At 54.7% G+C, this 15,457-nt stretch overlaps 1 protein-coding gene across 5 annotated transcripts in view; it reads left to right on the top strand.

Moving 5' to 3' along the window:
• Positions 1 to 15,457, top strand: part of ZFYVE28 (zinc finger FYVE-type containing 28) — a 114,904-nt gene that overhangs the window by 47,683 nt on the left and 51,764 nt on the right. For all 5 annotated transcript variants that reach the window (XM_059065994.2, XM_067036823.1, XM_067036820.1 and 2 more), the window contains exon 2: positions 10,142 to 10,282. In XM_059065994.2, the coding sequence (XP_058921977.1) occupies positions 10,142 to 10,282 (141 nt within the window). The remainder of the gene's footprint in view (positions 1 to 10,141; positions 10,283 to 15,457) is intronic.

The following is a 15,457-nucleotide window of genomic DNA, read 5'->3' on the forward strand; positions in this document are numbered from 1 at the left end:
GTGTCTTATAGATTTCTGAGTACAGGTTTTTAGCTTCTTAGTTAAATTTATTCCTAGTTATTTTATTCTTTTTGATGTGATTGTAAATGGGACTGTTTTCTTAGTTTCTCTTTCTGATAGTTCCTTGTTAGTGTATAGAAATGCAATAGGCTTCTGTATATTAATTTTGTATATGGCAACTTTGCTGTTATATGATTGTCAAATGGTGCAGCCACTTTGGAAAATAATCAGTTCCTCGAAAAGTTTAACACAGTTACCACATGACCAGGGATTCCACTTCTAGGTTTATGCCCAAGAGAAAACATATCCACACAAAAACCTGTTCATAGCAGCATTATTCATAATAACCAAGGTAGAAACAAACGCCCACCAACTGATGAATGGATCAACAAAATGCAGTCCATCCACATGGTGGAATATTATTCAGCTCTCAAAAGGATTGAAGTACTGACACATGCTACTACGTGGCTTAACCTTGAAAACACGCTACGTGAAAGAAGCCAGACATGAAAGGTCACATCTTGCATGATTCCATTGACTTGAAATATCCAAACTAGGCAAATCCATAGAGACGGTAGGTTAGGAGCTGGTGGAGGGGTGACTGGAAATGGGTGTGAGGCTTCTTTTCGGGGCAATGACAAGGTTCTCAAGTTAGATCCTGGGGATGGTGCAGACTCTGTGAATCTACTAAACCCTCTGCACCGCATCCTGTAACCAGGAGGATGTTATGGGATGTAAGTCACGTCTCAATAAAACTGTTTCTAGAAGCCAGGCTTACACTCTTTGGAGACAGGGTGGCTGGGCTCATTCCAACCCGTTGGAGCCGCCTGTCCACAGAGCAGCACCACCCAGGTGGCCCCGGGTGAGGTGCGGTCAGAGGGTCTGGGCCCGAGGTGGCAGCAACTACGCTGGGTTTCTAAGTCCTTGGGTCCCTCGGGGTCTGGAACTGTGCGTCGCCCCCGCCTGCTCACCAGGGGCCTCCCTCATGGTGCCTTCCAGTGACGTCTGATCTCTTAGGTCCTCCCATCGGGACATCCCTTGGGATTCCATGCTCCTCCCCAACCAGCGTGTGTCCCTGGGACCCAGGCAGGAACGGCCTCTGACAGTCCACTTCATCCCAGCCCGGCGGGGTAATGTGCCCAGGAGTGGGGGTGACCCTCACGGGCCCCAGCCTGGGTCTGCGAAGCAGAGATCAGGGTGACCCCCTGCAGTCATCAACGTGGCCCGGAACCCGGGACCCCTGTTGGGGCCTCGTGACTGCTCCTCTGATTAAACAGATAAGTACAGTTCACATGCGTTCTGATTAAGTCACTCAAATCCTTTTTGAAGGAGAGGGATAATTCACAGTAAGCAATTTAAATCTCCACTTCCCACGAGCGGATTTCCATCGGTCCTAGAAGCCGAGAAGATTGCGCCCTCCCCTCGGCTGTTTCCTGGGCTGCCGTCAGCCAGGCCGGGCCAAGCCCAGGACTTGTCCCCGCAATGGGGCATGGCCAGCGGCACCCCAAAGGCCCAGGGCCCCTGGGACAGTGTCCCGTGGCTGTTAGCAGAACGGGAACAGAACTGATTGGCATCCTAACAGCTTTACTATGTAATAGTCTTAAAAATAAAATGCTTTTTAAAGAATCTTAAGCCTATTGAAATTCAAAGACAAGATCTCCTGCAGTGTGAGAGCCCAACTGTCAGATACCATTTGTTCCATTTGGCGCTGCGGTGACACTCCCCCTCGAGGTCTGTCGCCACCCTGGGCTCTCTTCCTCTGCAGTTGGAAGAGCTTCTTCATGACCCACTGCAGCTGCTGCGGTTAAGTTTCTTGCAATCAATGTTCTCGGCGTGTCATTATACAGCACTTGATTGAGAATTTTATCTGAGAATTCACTCTCCTTCTGAAAACCCTTCGCTACATGCTCAGCTCCCTCCAGGCATTGTGTCTGCAAATACTGCAGCCGAGGCAAGTGTGGTCACCTGGGGTGTTGCAGGGCCCCGAGCCCAGGTGCTCCCCTGGAAGGGGGGTGTCCAGCCCGATAAGGGGACACCTCACCCTCACAGGGCCAGTCCAGCCTCCTCCCAGGGCTGGGGGCTTGATAACCCCGGAGAACTTCCTCCCATGGTGGGGGTCCGTCTCCAGATGAGACTAGAGCAGAATTATAAAGGGGCCCTTCTCTGTGCGCCACGGGCAGGGACCCTGTGCAGTCGGAGGGTTTTCTCCTGAGCCGTTGCTGGGGTGCTGTCCAGAGTGGCCGGCAGCGGGGAAGCTGCCCCCTCGGAGCTGGCTGTGGATTTCACTACAAATGAGACCAAGTCAGCTGGGAGGGGCACCGCTTGGTGAGATAGCAGGTGCAGGGAACTGACTTACTGGATGTCTAAACTGGCCCCCGAATCTAAAGCTTCCAGGGCACTAATTCAGCAGACCGTCTGGGAAGCTGCCGAAGCCTGGCAGTCCAGGGTCAGCTCTGCATAACAAGGTTCTTATAAATCACCATTTTGGACAACACTGGTTATAGCGATAAAATTATTTGAAACAAAAATTTAGTGAGGTTTCAAACTGTCTCAGGGCTTCCCCGGGGGCACAGTGGTGAAGAATCCGCCTGCCAACGCAGGGGACACGGGTTCGAGCCCCGGTCCGGGAAGATCCCACATGCCGCGGAGCAACTAAGCCCGTGCGCCACAACCACTGAGCCTGCGCTCTAGAGCCGACGCACAACTACTGAGCCCACGAGCCACAACTACTGGAGCCCGCCCGCCTAGAGCCTGTGCCCCGCAACAAGAAAGGCCACCGCAATGAGAAGCCTGCACACCGCAACGAAGAGTAGCCCCTGCTCGCTGCAACTAGAGAAAGCCCGCGCGCAGCCACGAACACCCAACACAGCGAAACATAAATAAAATTAATTAATTAAAATAAAATAAAACTCTGTCTGAGAATTTATGTGAATCTCTTGGGTGTGGCTAAGATTTCAGGACTATTTTTTGGTGGAGTAACTGAACCCTAGATGTAATTACATTTTGCATCTCCCCCCTCCCCCGAGATGGCTCTGAGATGTGGCGCCTTCTTTTTGGGTGTCCACGTTCAGCCCCAGGCTGTGTTGGGGGGGTGGCCTAGGGCAGTGTCTGAGCTCACTGTGAGGTTGAGCTACCTCCACTCACCTGGGCTTCCTGAGTACCACTCGACTGGTGTGGTGTTTAAGTCCTTGCCTTGCCCTGCTAAGGAGGAGGTGCCCCTCCCACCAGAAAGGGACTTGCCCTCTCATAGGCACCCCTCCTGTGGAGTAGGGGGGAGCACCCCATTCTGTGTCTGGACCATGTGTGCCCACTCTTCCTCCCAGAATTCACTCCACAGCTGGCTCAGTGGAGGTTTTCTGGAGTGGAGGTGCCTCTCCAAGCCCCCTAACCCAGGCTCCAGCCCCGGCCCCGAGCTGGAGGGCTTGGGGAGGGCCTCCCCTGGCCCACTGGGAACCAAGCCCAGCCAGCCAGCGCTGCGCCATTTTTGAGCCTGAGTCTGGAGAAGTGCTTCCCACCAGCCAGGCTTGGCGCTGGCCACGTGTCCTCAGGTCGGGGCCAGGGTTCGGGGCTCGGAAGGGTCAGGGACTAGGGATGGGCCTGCTCTGGGTGCTGGGCTGTGGGCCAGGGCTGGCAGGCCGAGGGGCCAGGCCCACTTCTGCAGGCGGCCGGTTGGGGGGCCCAGACGCCCAGGCCCGCGCCGGCGCACACACCCCGCCCGCCCTGCGCGTGCGCACACGGGCAGTCGGGGGTTCAGCGGCCCTTGGCGAGCCCTGGAGAGACGCCGGCGTCCTTACCCTCGCGCTCGCCTGCGTTTCTGGGCTGCTGGGCCTCGGCCTCCCGTTGCTCCCCCGTCGCGCTTTGCGAACACTGCGACCTCCCCGCCTTCAGGGGCAGCGGCCCCGAGCCCCCCCCCCCCCCGCTGCGCCCTCCTGGCCGTCGCGACTTGGTCCTGCCCTGCGAGATGTGGGGGGGGCGCGTTTGGGGACCCAGTCTCTTCCTCCTTCCCCTCCGCGCGCTCGCTCTTCCGGGCTCACCTGGACACCTGCGCCCCAGGGCCCCTCCGCGTGCCCCGCCCGCTACCCCTTTCCGCTTCTCTGCACCCGGCCCTTGCACCCTTGCCCACCTCCCGCCCTTCTCTGGGCGCCCCTTCTGCGTGACTCCAAGGACCCAGGGGCCCGTGGGCAGGGGGCACGCGCGGTGGCTGCGCCTGTCCCCGACCTGGGACTCCGGGTGGAGGGGTCGCTCGCACCCTCGCTGTGGGTGACGCCGCCTCCTGGGGTTGAGGCCCCCCTGCGGCTCTGCCGGCAGGACGTCGGGGCGTGTTCAGCCGAGTTCTGGGACAGGACGCCGGGGGTGGCGGCGGTGCTCTCAGGAATGACGTGCGTGGTTCCTTAGCGTCTCATTTCTCACTTATCAAGGTCAGTTGACTCCACCGCCGCGATGACCGCACCAGGTGCAGACCCCCCGGGCGCCGTGCGAGGTACCCCGTGTGTTTTAAGCCCAGTTTGCCGATGATAAACTGAGGCGTGGGATAAGGTCACCGCTGGTAAGGTACTGAGCGGGACTTGAACCTGGAGCCCAGCCTGGACCCGTGTGCAGCACGCATCCTCTACATTCGGTGCCCACCTGGTTCCTCTTGCCACCTGAGCCCCAGACTCTGCTCCCGTGCCCCGGAGGGCCCTTGATTCCTCTAACCGAAATGGCTTGTTTCGTTATTATACCATAGGGGTAAACTATTGATGGATGCAAATCCAACGTAAAGCCATCAGCCTTTCCTGGGCAAGCACCTGGCGGTGTTTCGCAGCAAAGGGCCGTGCCCTTGAGGCAACAGGGTTCACAGTGGCCTGGCTGGCATCCGCACAGCTAAGGACAGGCCACCTGTGGTGCCAGGTCAGGCTGCAGGCACGTGTGGGGCCGGCTGACTGTCCACTGGCACCTGCCCAGGGCGGGTGGGTCCCGGGGTTCGCCAGTGATCAGCTCTGCAGCCCAGGACAGGGCCAGCCTCCCGGGGGGACGGGTGCTCCCCGGGCATACAGAGTTGACACGTGGTGTCTGTGCAAGGTGCAAGCTGACCCAGTGGGGGCCCACGAGCCTGGCCCCGGAGCCACAGAGCCTGAGGCCTGGTGGGACCTGCCGGCTCGCCCTCAGGGCCACATGGTGCCAGCCGGGATGATGGCCCTGTGCTCTCTTGTCCCGGTCACCCAGCAGGAGCCAGTAGGGAAACTGAGTCATGGGAAAAGGCCTTCCTCTGTCAGGGAGGCCGAGTGACAGGTGAAACTGCTTATTGGGTGTGGGATACCGGGTGGCTTTACGAATCTCGCTCTCTGAGCCTGAGTTTTTCCTTCTGTAACTTGGGCAATAGCCCTTACCTTCTGGGAGGTGGAGGTGTTGGATTAGGGGAGTTAGATGACACACATTCAGCGCTGGGTGGTTATCTTTGTAATTAAACTGCACCCGAACCCTGCCCACCAATTCCTACAACCACCAGGGACGGGCCCCCCTCGAGTCTCGGTAGGAAGCAGCTGGCTGCCCCGGGGGCTCCCTGATGGGGGCGCTGGGCAAACGGAGCAAACTCCGGGCCTCTGGTCGGTTCCGTACCTAGGCCTGAAGGCCACAGCGAGGGCAGGTACCCGAGTCCTGGGAGAGCGGGGGCCGGAGGGGCCCCCAGCGGGAGCCCTGCTGCAGGAGCCTAGGGGCGGAAGGCGGGCAGCTGAGTGGGGGGGGGCAGGAGTAACCAGCCACCAGCCATCCACGGGCCAGATGGCAGGGCTGCCACCATGTGACTGCAGGAGTGTGTGCCTATCTGGGGCGCCAGATCCGCTGACGGTGGCTGGAGGGGCCGCCAGGTCAGCGCTGGTGTACTGATGCACTGATGCGGGCGAGGCCGACCTTGGGGACATGGGTCATGGCCACCCGGGCACTCCAGAACTCAGAGGGGACAGAAGGGTGGTGGGGACTTGCAGGAGGGTCTGGGTGAGTGTTTGGAGGAAGTGAGGGGTCCCAGCCCTGGTGACCCGCGGTCGGTGGGTTTCCTTGGCAGTCCAGTGTGGCCTGGTCAGCTTCTCCCGTGCCCGGGGCCGGAGGGTCAGCGGGTGGTCGGACACACAGCACAGCGAGAGCAGCCAGATTCAGAGTGTGTGTGACTTGAGGCTTTTCTCTGGTTTCTCTGTGATGCTCTTGGATTTGGATGTTGCAGTGGGGAGTCCGGGGCTTTACTGGAAAACTGGTCCAAGCGAGGCCCAGGGCCTGGGCTGGCCTCTTAGGCACCCAGCCCTCACCCCTGAGCTCCCTGCACTCTGCAGCTGAAAAGCCCACCTGGGGGTCCAGCGAGATCCGCAAGGCTCTCTTCTGCTGAGCGTCGGGGTGGTGGGGGTCCCGTGGGGTAGTACGTCTCGGGAACCAGCGTTCGGAGCCCAGGTCGTGTCCCGGGACAGCTGCTGGGGGGCTGCGCCACCGGGGCTGCACTCCGTTGCTGAGCTTGCGAGGCAGGTGTGGGGGGGCTGGTCCCTTCTGACCTGGCCACGCTGCCTGTCCTGCCATCTGTCCCGCCCACCTGTCCCACCATCTGCCTTCTCTCCTTGTTCCCTTCCTGGAGCTTGGCTGCGGCTGCGCTCCTGCCCTGCAGTGACAAGGCATCCTTCTAAGGTTCTTCCGCTGCAGTGTTTGCTTCCTGTTGGGGAAGCCAGAGGCGTGAGAGGGATCCTGCCCTGGTCACTCGTACCTCCTCCTCTCTCCTCCCACACGGGCTCCTGAGCAGCCTTAGCATGAGACCTGGGCTGGCCGCCAGCTCTGCCGTGTCCACTGATGTGGCCGTGGCCATCGGCCTCCTTCATCTGGGGCGACACTGGGCCGCCTCACAGAGGGGTCTGGGTGGTACCCGCTGAGGTGCAACCGCCGCTCTGCACCGGGCCAGGGACACTCCACATTCCGCCGCAGCTCAGCCGGCCAGCCTCACAAAGGCTGGTCCCTCCAGCGTTGTCACATGCCTGGCTCAGACGGGCTCCCGAGGGCGGGGCCTGAGCTCAGCCCCACCTGCATCCTGTATCCCACATCTGCATTCACATCTGCATCCCGCATCCCCATCCTGCATGGCAGAACAGGTGTTTGAATGAATGGATAATTTCATCAGCTTTACAAAATTAGTTCTGAATTAGTCAACTTTTGCACTTTGGACTGATTCAGTACTGCTGTGTTTTTGGGTGTTTGAGGCGTCTTTGGGGCTGCTTGTTCACTACTCTTCTAACCTCCTAAGCCAACTTAATTTAATTTTTGTCCTGTAACAGTGAAATCTGTCATTGCTCTAAATTTATTTTGAGAAAATATTGACATCGTGTACCAAAAAAGACATTACTACTGGACTCTATTTTATTCTCTTATAGTTTTTATTTCAAAATTGGGTGAGTACTTATTCGTATTTATATCAATTGATTCTCTTTGCTGTAGACATTTTACTTAGGGACATTTAAAAGTCTAATTTAGGGGCTTCCCTGGTGGTCCAGTGGTTAAGACTCTGCACTCCCAGTGCTGGGGGCCCGGGTTTGATCCCTGGTCAGGAAACTAGATCCCACATGCTGCAACTGAGAGCCCGCACGCTGCAACGAAGATCCTGCATGCCGCAACGAAGACCTGGTGCCGCCAAATAAATAAATAAATATAAAATAAATAAATAAAAGTCTCATTTATAATTTGATTTTAAATGTTGTTGAATGAGGCTGGCTGATTCAAACCAAAGAGAAAGAGTTCCTGTTCCTAATCTTTACCTTCCTCCAGTCGGCAGGCCTTCGAGCTGGCCTGAGGGTGACCCTGCCCTGCTGGACCGATTTAATTCTGAGTGATGAGCCGGCTGGAGACTGCTGTTTGCTTCATTCTCTGCATACTTAGAAATGGAAATGTGGCACCAAAATTTTCTTGTGGATTCTGTTAATCAGCACAGATTGAGTTTTGTAAGTTGTGTTCATTCATTTCCTGGACTTCTGCCTGGAGGCTTTGTCTCCCTAGCGTCTGGGGTTTCCGGGTGAATATTACTGCCACCAGGAGAGACAGGGAACTTTTGATTCTTCTTTGGAAATACCAGTCCTGAGGGGGCTGGAAAGCTGTCTCGGAATATCACTTAAAATTTAAAAATCACACAGGTCTTTTGTGTCTCAACAAAATACAGATAATTGTTAGGTTTAAAAATTTTTTTTTCTGAATTCTCTAGTTTCTGCTGTATGTGTGTGTGTGTGCTCAGCTCTCTTTTTGCTAATGGTCAACACATTCGTAGGTCTGCTCTTAAGGTCTTTGATCTACTGAAAGCAAAGCAAGGTGAGCCCAAAGGGTTTGTCTCTGTGCATCGATTCCAAGGTGGCAGATTCCACCACGCCCACCCCGTGCCCTTCACAGGGAGAGCGGGAGGCTGTTCGTGGTCATGGAGACGTTTAGCCCACGCAAGGCTTGTGGGGGTTGGCTGGGGTCCTCCAGTACTGGGTGCTGTTGTTTTCTTCCCTGGCCTCTCCCTGGGCAGGCAGGCCCTTTCCAGTTCTCCACAAGCCCCACTGCTCCCTTTTGTCTTCTCCCCCATGTAGGCATCTGCCAGACCCTGAAGGCACGAGATTGAACCCTGGTTGGGGGGGGTCAGAGGGCAATGGTGTCTCTCCCTCCCCCCAGCTTCTGAAACTAAGAGGAGGCTCCAGGGTGGGAAATGAGTCCAAATGGGCCTTAATGGAGGGAAGTGGGTTAGGGTGGGAGGAGCTTGACTCAGGGTGGCAGGGACAGTGGGTGAGGGCACCATTCAGAGAGTCAGCCGGCTCCCCACCTCCCAGACCCTCTCCTTCCGTCTTTCCTTCCAGTCAGCACAACAGGAAAGGGGCAAAAATGTACTGCCAGCCCCTGACCCCAACCTGGTTCCTGTCTCATCACAGAGGGGTCACTGGTGGCCCTCCTGGGTGTGAGTCAGCTGAGCTCATGGAGGGGGCCAGGGTCTGGACCTGCCCCATTCCTGGCCGCGTCCCCAGCCCTGCATCCTTGGCAGTGGGTGCTCAGGTGCCTTTGCTGGGTGGGTGCACGGATCGGTGACTTCCCGCCACTCTACGGTGGAAAGTCCCGAGGAGGTCTCCTATTGGCCCTGCCTGGGTCACATGTCCGCCTCCTGGGCCAATCACTGAAGCCCCTTCCCCCCTGCCCGAGGTCGGCTCAGCCTCACTGAGGGGCTTCCTCACCACAGCAGGGGTTTGGGCCAGCATCGCGAGTGACCCAGAGTCAGGCACTGATGAATGACCAAGACCCCTGAGCGGAGGAAGAACCAGCCTGGGACGGGCCACGTAGGGGGAGGGGGCGGAACACGGGCTCTATCGAGCAGTGAGCTGAGAGAAATTACGAAAATAAGTTACCTACCTTATGTTCAACAAAATGTAGGGCGTAAAGACAGCCATGTGCTGATTCTTAGGTAGAAGGAGGAGGGAACCGAGGGTTGATTGGGTGTCTTTCCTTCTCTTCTGTCTTTCTCTGTCCTATCATGAAGGGCACCTTTTATAAAAACATGTTTGAGGGCTTTGCCACCCTTCCCGTGGGCTTGTCCTAATCCTGGAGATTCAGATCCAAGGGGACAGCCCTTGGCACCTCGGCTGGAGGGAGCACAGCACGGAGGCCTGGGGTGGACGTGAGCATGTGGACAGGACGGCACGTGGCCGGCGGGGCTGGAGCTGGGGGCAGGCCGGGGCGGTCAGGTGGCCGGCAGGACGGGCGGAGGCGCACGGCGCTGGGCCTTCGCTCCAAGGCTGGGGTTACGCCTGAAGACCCAGAATCAGAAGAACGCCCCGTGCCTTTCGTGGGAGGTGAGCCTCAGAGAGCAGCGTTTCCCGCCACAAAGCCCCGCACCTCCTGGGTCGTGGAAACTGGGCTGAGCGCTGGGAGGAGGCTGGGGAGCGGGCCGCGCCCTTCCTTCAGCGGCCGCCTTGATCACTTCAGTTTAGTTTAGGACTAAAACTCCTTTCTGAGAGCTGATTCCACCGCCCCGCGCGCGCCCCGGCCCCTCCCCAGAGCTCGTCTAGGGTCGTTCTCCCCGCGCCCGCGGCCTCAGGGGAGCCGGCGGGGTGACGGCCCCGCCCACGGTGGGAACAGGCCACGCCCCCCGGGGCGGCGCTCACCCCCTGTCTCCCCGCAGCGGTCGGACCCGCAGCTGCTCGCGCAGTTCTACCACGCGGACGAGGAGCTGAGCCAGGTGGCCGCCGAGCTGGACAGTCTGGACGGGCGGAAGGACCCCCAGCGCTGCACGCTGCTCGTCAGCCAGTTCCGCTCGTGCCAGGTGAGCGGCGGGACGGAGGGGACGGAGGGCGCGGGCCTGGGGAGCCGTCTCAGGGAGGGAAACCGGCCGGAGTGGGGCGGGGGGGCGACATCCCGGGGACAAGAGCAGGTCGGAAGGGGCGGGTTCGCAGGACACCCTCGGAGAGGAACGTGGGAGGACGAGGAGCCGGCACGGGGAAGGGGCCGACGGCCCGCGGGGCCGCCGCAGAGCTGGCAGGGTGGCGACCGCCTGCTGGAGGGTTCAGCTGGTCCTGGACACCATGCTGGGAATTCCTCTCGGTTCCCCGAACCCGCGAGGCTTCACCAGCACGAGAGCACGTGGATGAAGGAAGTTTTGTCAAGTGACTGTCAGGGTCGTTCACCAAGTTCCGGAACCTTCTCGGTGTATTCAGCCCACCAGTCTGAGCCTCTCCGCCGGGGAGGTGAGGGTTGTGCCTCCTAGATCCCAGGGGCGGGTCCGGGGAAGCAAATGTCCTGTCGTGTGTTTCAAGCATCAGGAGTTCTTACAGAATACTTTAATTTCTAACATCTCTCTTGAAACAGGCATTTTTTTGTTTTTTTTTGTTATTTTTTTGGCTGTGCCGCTCAGCTTGTGGGATCTCAGTTCCCCAACCAGGGATTGAATCAGGGTCATGGCAGTGAAAGCCCGGAATCCTAACCACTAGACCAGCAGGGAACTCCCCGAAACAGGCATTTTGCCATTTCTAACTTTCACTGACCTTCATGACGCTGCCAGTTCATTCGTTCATTCGTTCATTCATTCATTCGACAGCGCTCACTTGCAGAGGTGCCCCTGGGCAGAGGGTGGATGATGTCATAGGAGGGAGCCAGGCAGGCGCAGGGGAGGTGGGCATTTGGCAGGCCGTTGCGGTCAGGGAGGGGCTTCGACAAAGGCCGAGAGCTCGGGGTGATGTGTGTGATCACAGCACGAGAACCGAGATAACGTGCCCACTCTGCCGGGTCACTTGCTGGCCTTGATTTTAGAGCACGGTTGCCCTGGGGAGGTCACCCAACTCCAGATTTAGCTGGTCCCCCATCCCCCGAAGTTCCCAGCACCTATGAGTCAGTTCTAGAGGATGCCATGAATTTCTCGGCCGTGGGTAGTGGCTCAGTCCCCTGTTGGGGGCACCTCAGGCCTCCCAGGTCCCATCAGACCAGGTGGACCCTCAGCTGAGCAGGGGGCATCTGTGCAGAGCACACGTGGCAACGCCAGCCTGGCCCGGCTCTGCTTTCCGGGGGCACCTGCGGGTCCTCACGTTGTTCTCAGGGCTGCTCAGGTCATACCTTCTGGCTGGGGTCAGCCGGACAGGCTGGTGCCACGCTGGGTGTGGTGTTTTGAACCTTCTGACCCGAAACGGGGTCTTCTAGCTAAGTCTCCAGCCTGACCAGGCACGCAGCAGAGGCCCAGCTGCTTCTTCTCCCATGTGGCACTGCGGAGGGTGAGGCAGGGGCACTGCGGTTCACCCTCGCTGGGCTGACTCTCATCCCAGTTAGAAGGATTCTAAGTAATGCACTTTGGCATAAACTAAACTTTCTCCAGGAAAATTGTGGACTAGGGCACACTTGAGTATGCAGGTGGCTTCTGATGACTTTGGCACGGGTTTTCGTTTTCCTTCTTGCTTCAGAAAGTCACACAGGAGGATTTAAGGAATCGTGCTGTTGGCGCAGTAGGGTGACGTGAATTCTGGGTTGTTGTTATGCACTGAAGTGTGTCCCCCCCCCCTCCGCCCCGGCCCAAACTCATCTGTTGAAGCCCTAACTCATAGCGCCTCGGGTGTGACTACATTTGGAGATGGAGCCTGTAAAGAGCTGGTAAAGGTAAAATGAGGTCACTGGGCTGGGCCCTGATCCAATCTGAGTGACGTCCTTACAAGAAGAGGCAGTTAGGACACGGACAGGCACCGAGGGACGACCATGTGAGGACACTGAATCCCTCACCAGACGACGATTTGAGAACATTTTCTCCCAGTCTGTGGATTATGTTGTCATTCTCCTAGCAGTTTTTTGAAGAGCCTAAGTTTCAAATTTTGATGAAGCCCAATTTACCTGTTTTTTTCTTATATAGATCATGCTTTTGGTGTCATATCTAAGAAATCTCGGTCTAACCCAAGGTCATCAAATTTTCTCATTTTCTTTCAGAAAGAAAGAAAGGTTTTATATTCATTTATTTATTTTTGGCTGCTGGGTCTTCGTTGCTGCGCGCGGGTTTTCTCTAGTTGCGGCGAGCGGGGGCTACTCTTCGTTGCGGTGCGCGGGCTTCTCACTGTGGTGGCTTCTCGTTGTGGAGCGCGGGCTCTAGGCGCGCGGGCTTCAGTAGTTGTGAGGTTTTATATTTAGGTCTCTCATCCATGTTGACCTAACTTTAGTATATGGTGTGAGCTTTCAACCAATATTCGTATTTTTTTTGCAAATGAATTTTCAATTGTTCCAGCATCATTTGTTGAAAGACCATCCTTTCTCACAGAAAAGACTGTCCTTTTTGTACTAAATTGTTCTTGCACCTTTGTTGAAAATCATTTGTCCATATCTGTGTGGGTCTATTTCTGGGTTCTCTAGTGTGTTCTGCTGATCTGTCTTAAGGCCAGTATCACACGGTCTTAATTATGGTAGGTTTAAAGTAAGCATAAAATCAGAGGGCATCAGATCTCCAACTTTGTTCTTCCCTTTCAAAGTTGTTGTGGCTGTTCTAGGTTCTTTGCATTTCCACATGAAACTTAAAAACAGCTTGTAGATGTCTACAAAAAAGGCTGAGTTTTTGATTGGGATCGCATTTAATCTATAGATCAATTTTGGGAAAAGCATTGAGTTTTTCACCATTCTGTGTGATGTTAGCTATCGTAGGGTTTTCATAGATGCTCTTTTTCAGGCTGAGGAAGTTGCCGTCTATTCGTAGCTTGCTGAGAGTTTTATCAGGAATGGATGGATGGATGTTGGATTATTTTCAAACGCTCTCTCTGTGTCTGTTGAGGTTATCGTGTGTTTTTCTTTCCTCTTAGTTTGTTGATATGGTAAATTACATTTAGATTTTATTAACTATTTTTATTACTGTCTGCCCCATCACTCACAGCAGCAGCAGCAGTAACAGCAGCTGATCCGGGAGGAACAGATGGGATAAGCCCCTGTAAGGTTCCTACTGTATGTGTGAGGTGGTATTGAACTCTTGGAAATTAGTTTTATGTCTTTATGTCATACATGTTCATCTTACATGTGTTTAGACTCACACTATATTGTCAGTGTTTTTGTTTAACAGTCAAATTTTTTGTAAAGGGAATTAAAAATAATAAAGGATCTTGCATTTTTCCCGTGCAGTCGCCCTTTCTGGTCTCTCTGTTCCTTCGTGAAGATCTCAATTTCCATCTGGTGTCTTTTCCCTTTTGCATGAAAGACTTTCTCTAGCATTTTTTGTAGTGCGAGTCTGCTGGTCATGAATTCTTATCTTGCCATCAATTCTGAAAGCGGTTTTTGCTGGGTTTCGAATCCTAAGTTATCATTTTCCCCTCAATACTTGAAAGACGTTCTCCCACTCTTCTCACTTGCATTGTTTCCAGCGAGAACGCTAATGTTATCTTGCCTTTGTGCCTTGTATGTAAATTTTTTCCTCTTGCTACTTGTGAGATTTTCTCTTTTGATTAGTTTCCATCAATTTGATTATGCTGTGACTTTGTATCGCTTTCTTTGTGTTTCCTGTGCTTAGGGTTCATTGAACTTCATGGATCTGTGAGTTTATAGTTGTCATTAAATTGGGGGAAAAAATTAGTCAATATTCCTTCACATATTTTTTTCTGTTTCAGTTCTCCTCCTTTTGGGTCTTGAATTATATGTATTTTGACATGTTGAGGTTGTCCTAGAACTCACTGATGGTCTCTTCTATTATTATTCTTGGTATTTTCTCTCTGATAAATTTGGAAAGTTTCAGCTGCTATGTCTCCAAGTTTATTGTTCTTTTTTTCTGACCTGTCTAATCTGAGGTTAATCCCATCCGGTGTATTTCTGTTCTCACCTCAGATACTGTAAGTTTTGTCTCTGGATCCGTTTGAGACCTTTTTGTTTCTTCATTGATTCTACGTAACTTTCTGAACACACCAAAGTCAGTTATGACAGCTGCCTTCATCCCGTTCTATCACGTCTGTCAGGTCCAGGTTGGTTTCCATGGGTTGCTTTTTCTTTTCATCCTGTGTCATATTTTCTTAATTCTTTGCAAGCCTGGTAATTTTTAAAATAATTTTTAAAAATTTATTTATTTATTTATTTATGGCTGCGTTGGGTCTTCGTTGCTGCGCGCGGGCTTTCTCTAGTTGCGGCGAGCGGGGGCTACTCTTCGTTGCGGTGCGCAGGCTTCTCGTTGCAGTGGCTTCTCTTTGTTGCAGAGCACGGGCTCTAGGAGCACGGGCTTCAGTAGTTGCAGCGCGCAGCCTTCAGTCATTGTGGCTCGCGGGCTCTAGAGCGCAGGCTCAGTAGTTGTGGCGCATGGGCTTAGTCGCCCTGTGGCATATGGGATCTTCCTGGACCAGGGCTCGAACCCGTATATCCCCTGCATTGGCAGGCGGATTCTTAACCACGTGCCACCAGGGAAGCCCAAGCCTGGTAATTTTTTAATTGGATGCCTGACCTTAGGAATTTTACCTTGCTGAGAGCTGAATATTTTTGTTTTTCCATAATCTTCTTTGAGCTTTGTCCTGTGATACAGTTTGGTTACTTAGAAACGGTTTGAACCTTTTGCATCCTGTTTCTTTAAGATGGTAGGCAGGATCAGAGCTGGGTTTAGTCTGGGGCTAAGAATAGTCTGCTACTGAGGCAAGACACTTTTGGGTCTCTATCCAATGCCTTGTGAACCGTGAACTTCTCTACTCTCCGGCCCTGTGCCCCGCTGAATACTCAGGGGCCTCTCCAGAGGCTGTCTCCCTGGGCAGCTCAGTTACGTCTGCTACTCTGTCCCCTGGATTCTGGCTGCCTTGGTCTCCCCGGGCTCTCAGCTCTATTGTCTGGGCAGTCATAGCTCCCACCTCATTTGTTTCTCTTCTCTCTGGGATCACTTATTGCCTGACGTCCAGTGTCTGGAGAACCGCTGTCTCATTTGCTTCCATTATTGTTGTTTGAAGAGGTAAATTTCATGCGTGTTGCTCCACGTTGGCTGGAATCTGACGCCCCAGTAATCGTCGGTTGAGGGACACTGTGT

This window comes from Kogia breviceps, chromosome 6 (genome assembly GCF_026419965.1).
Source record: "Kogia breviceps isolate mKogBre1 chromosome 6, mKogBre1 haplotype 1, whole genome shotgun sequence".
NCBI lineage: Eukaryota > Metazoa > Chordata > Mammalia > Artiodactyla > Physeteridae > Kogia > Kogia breviceps.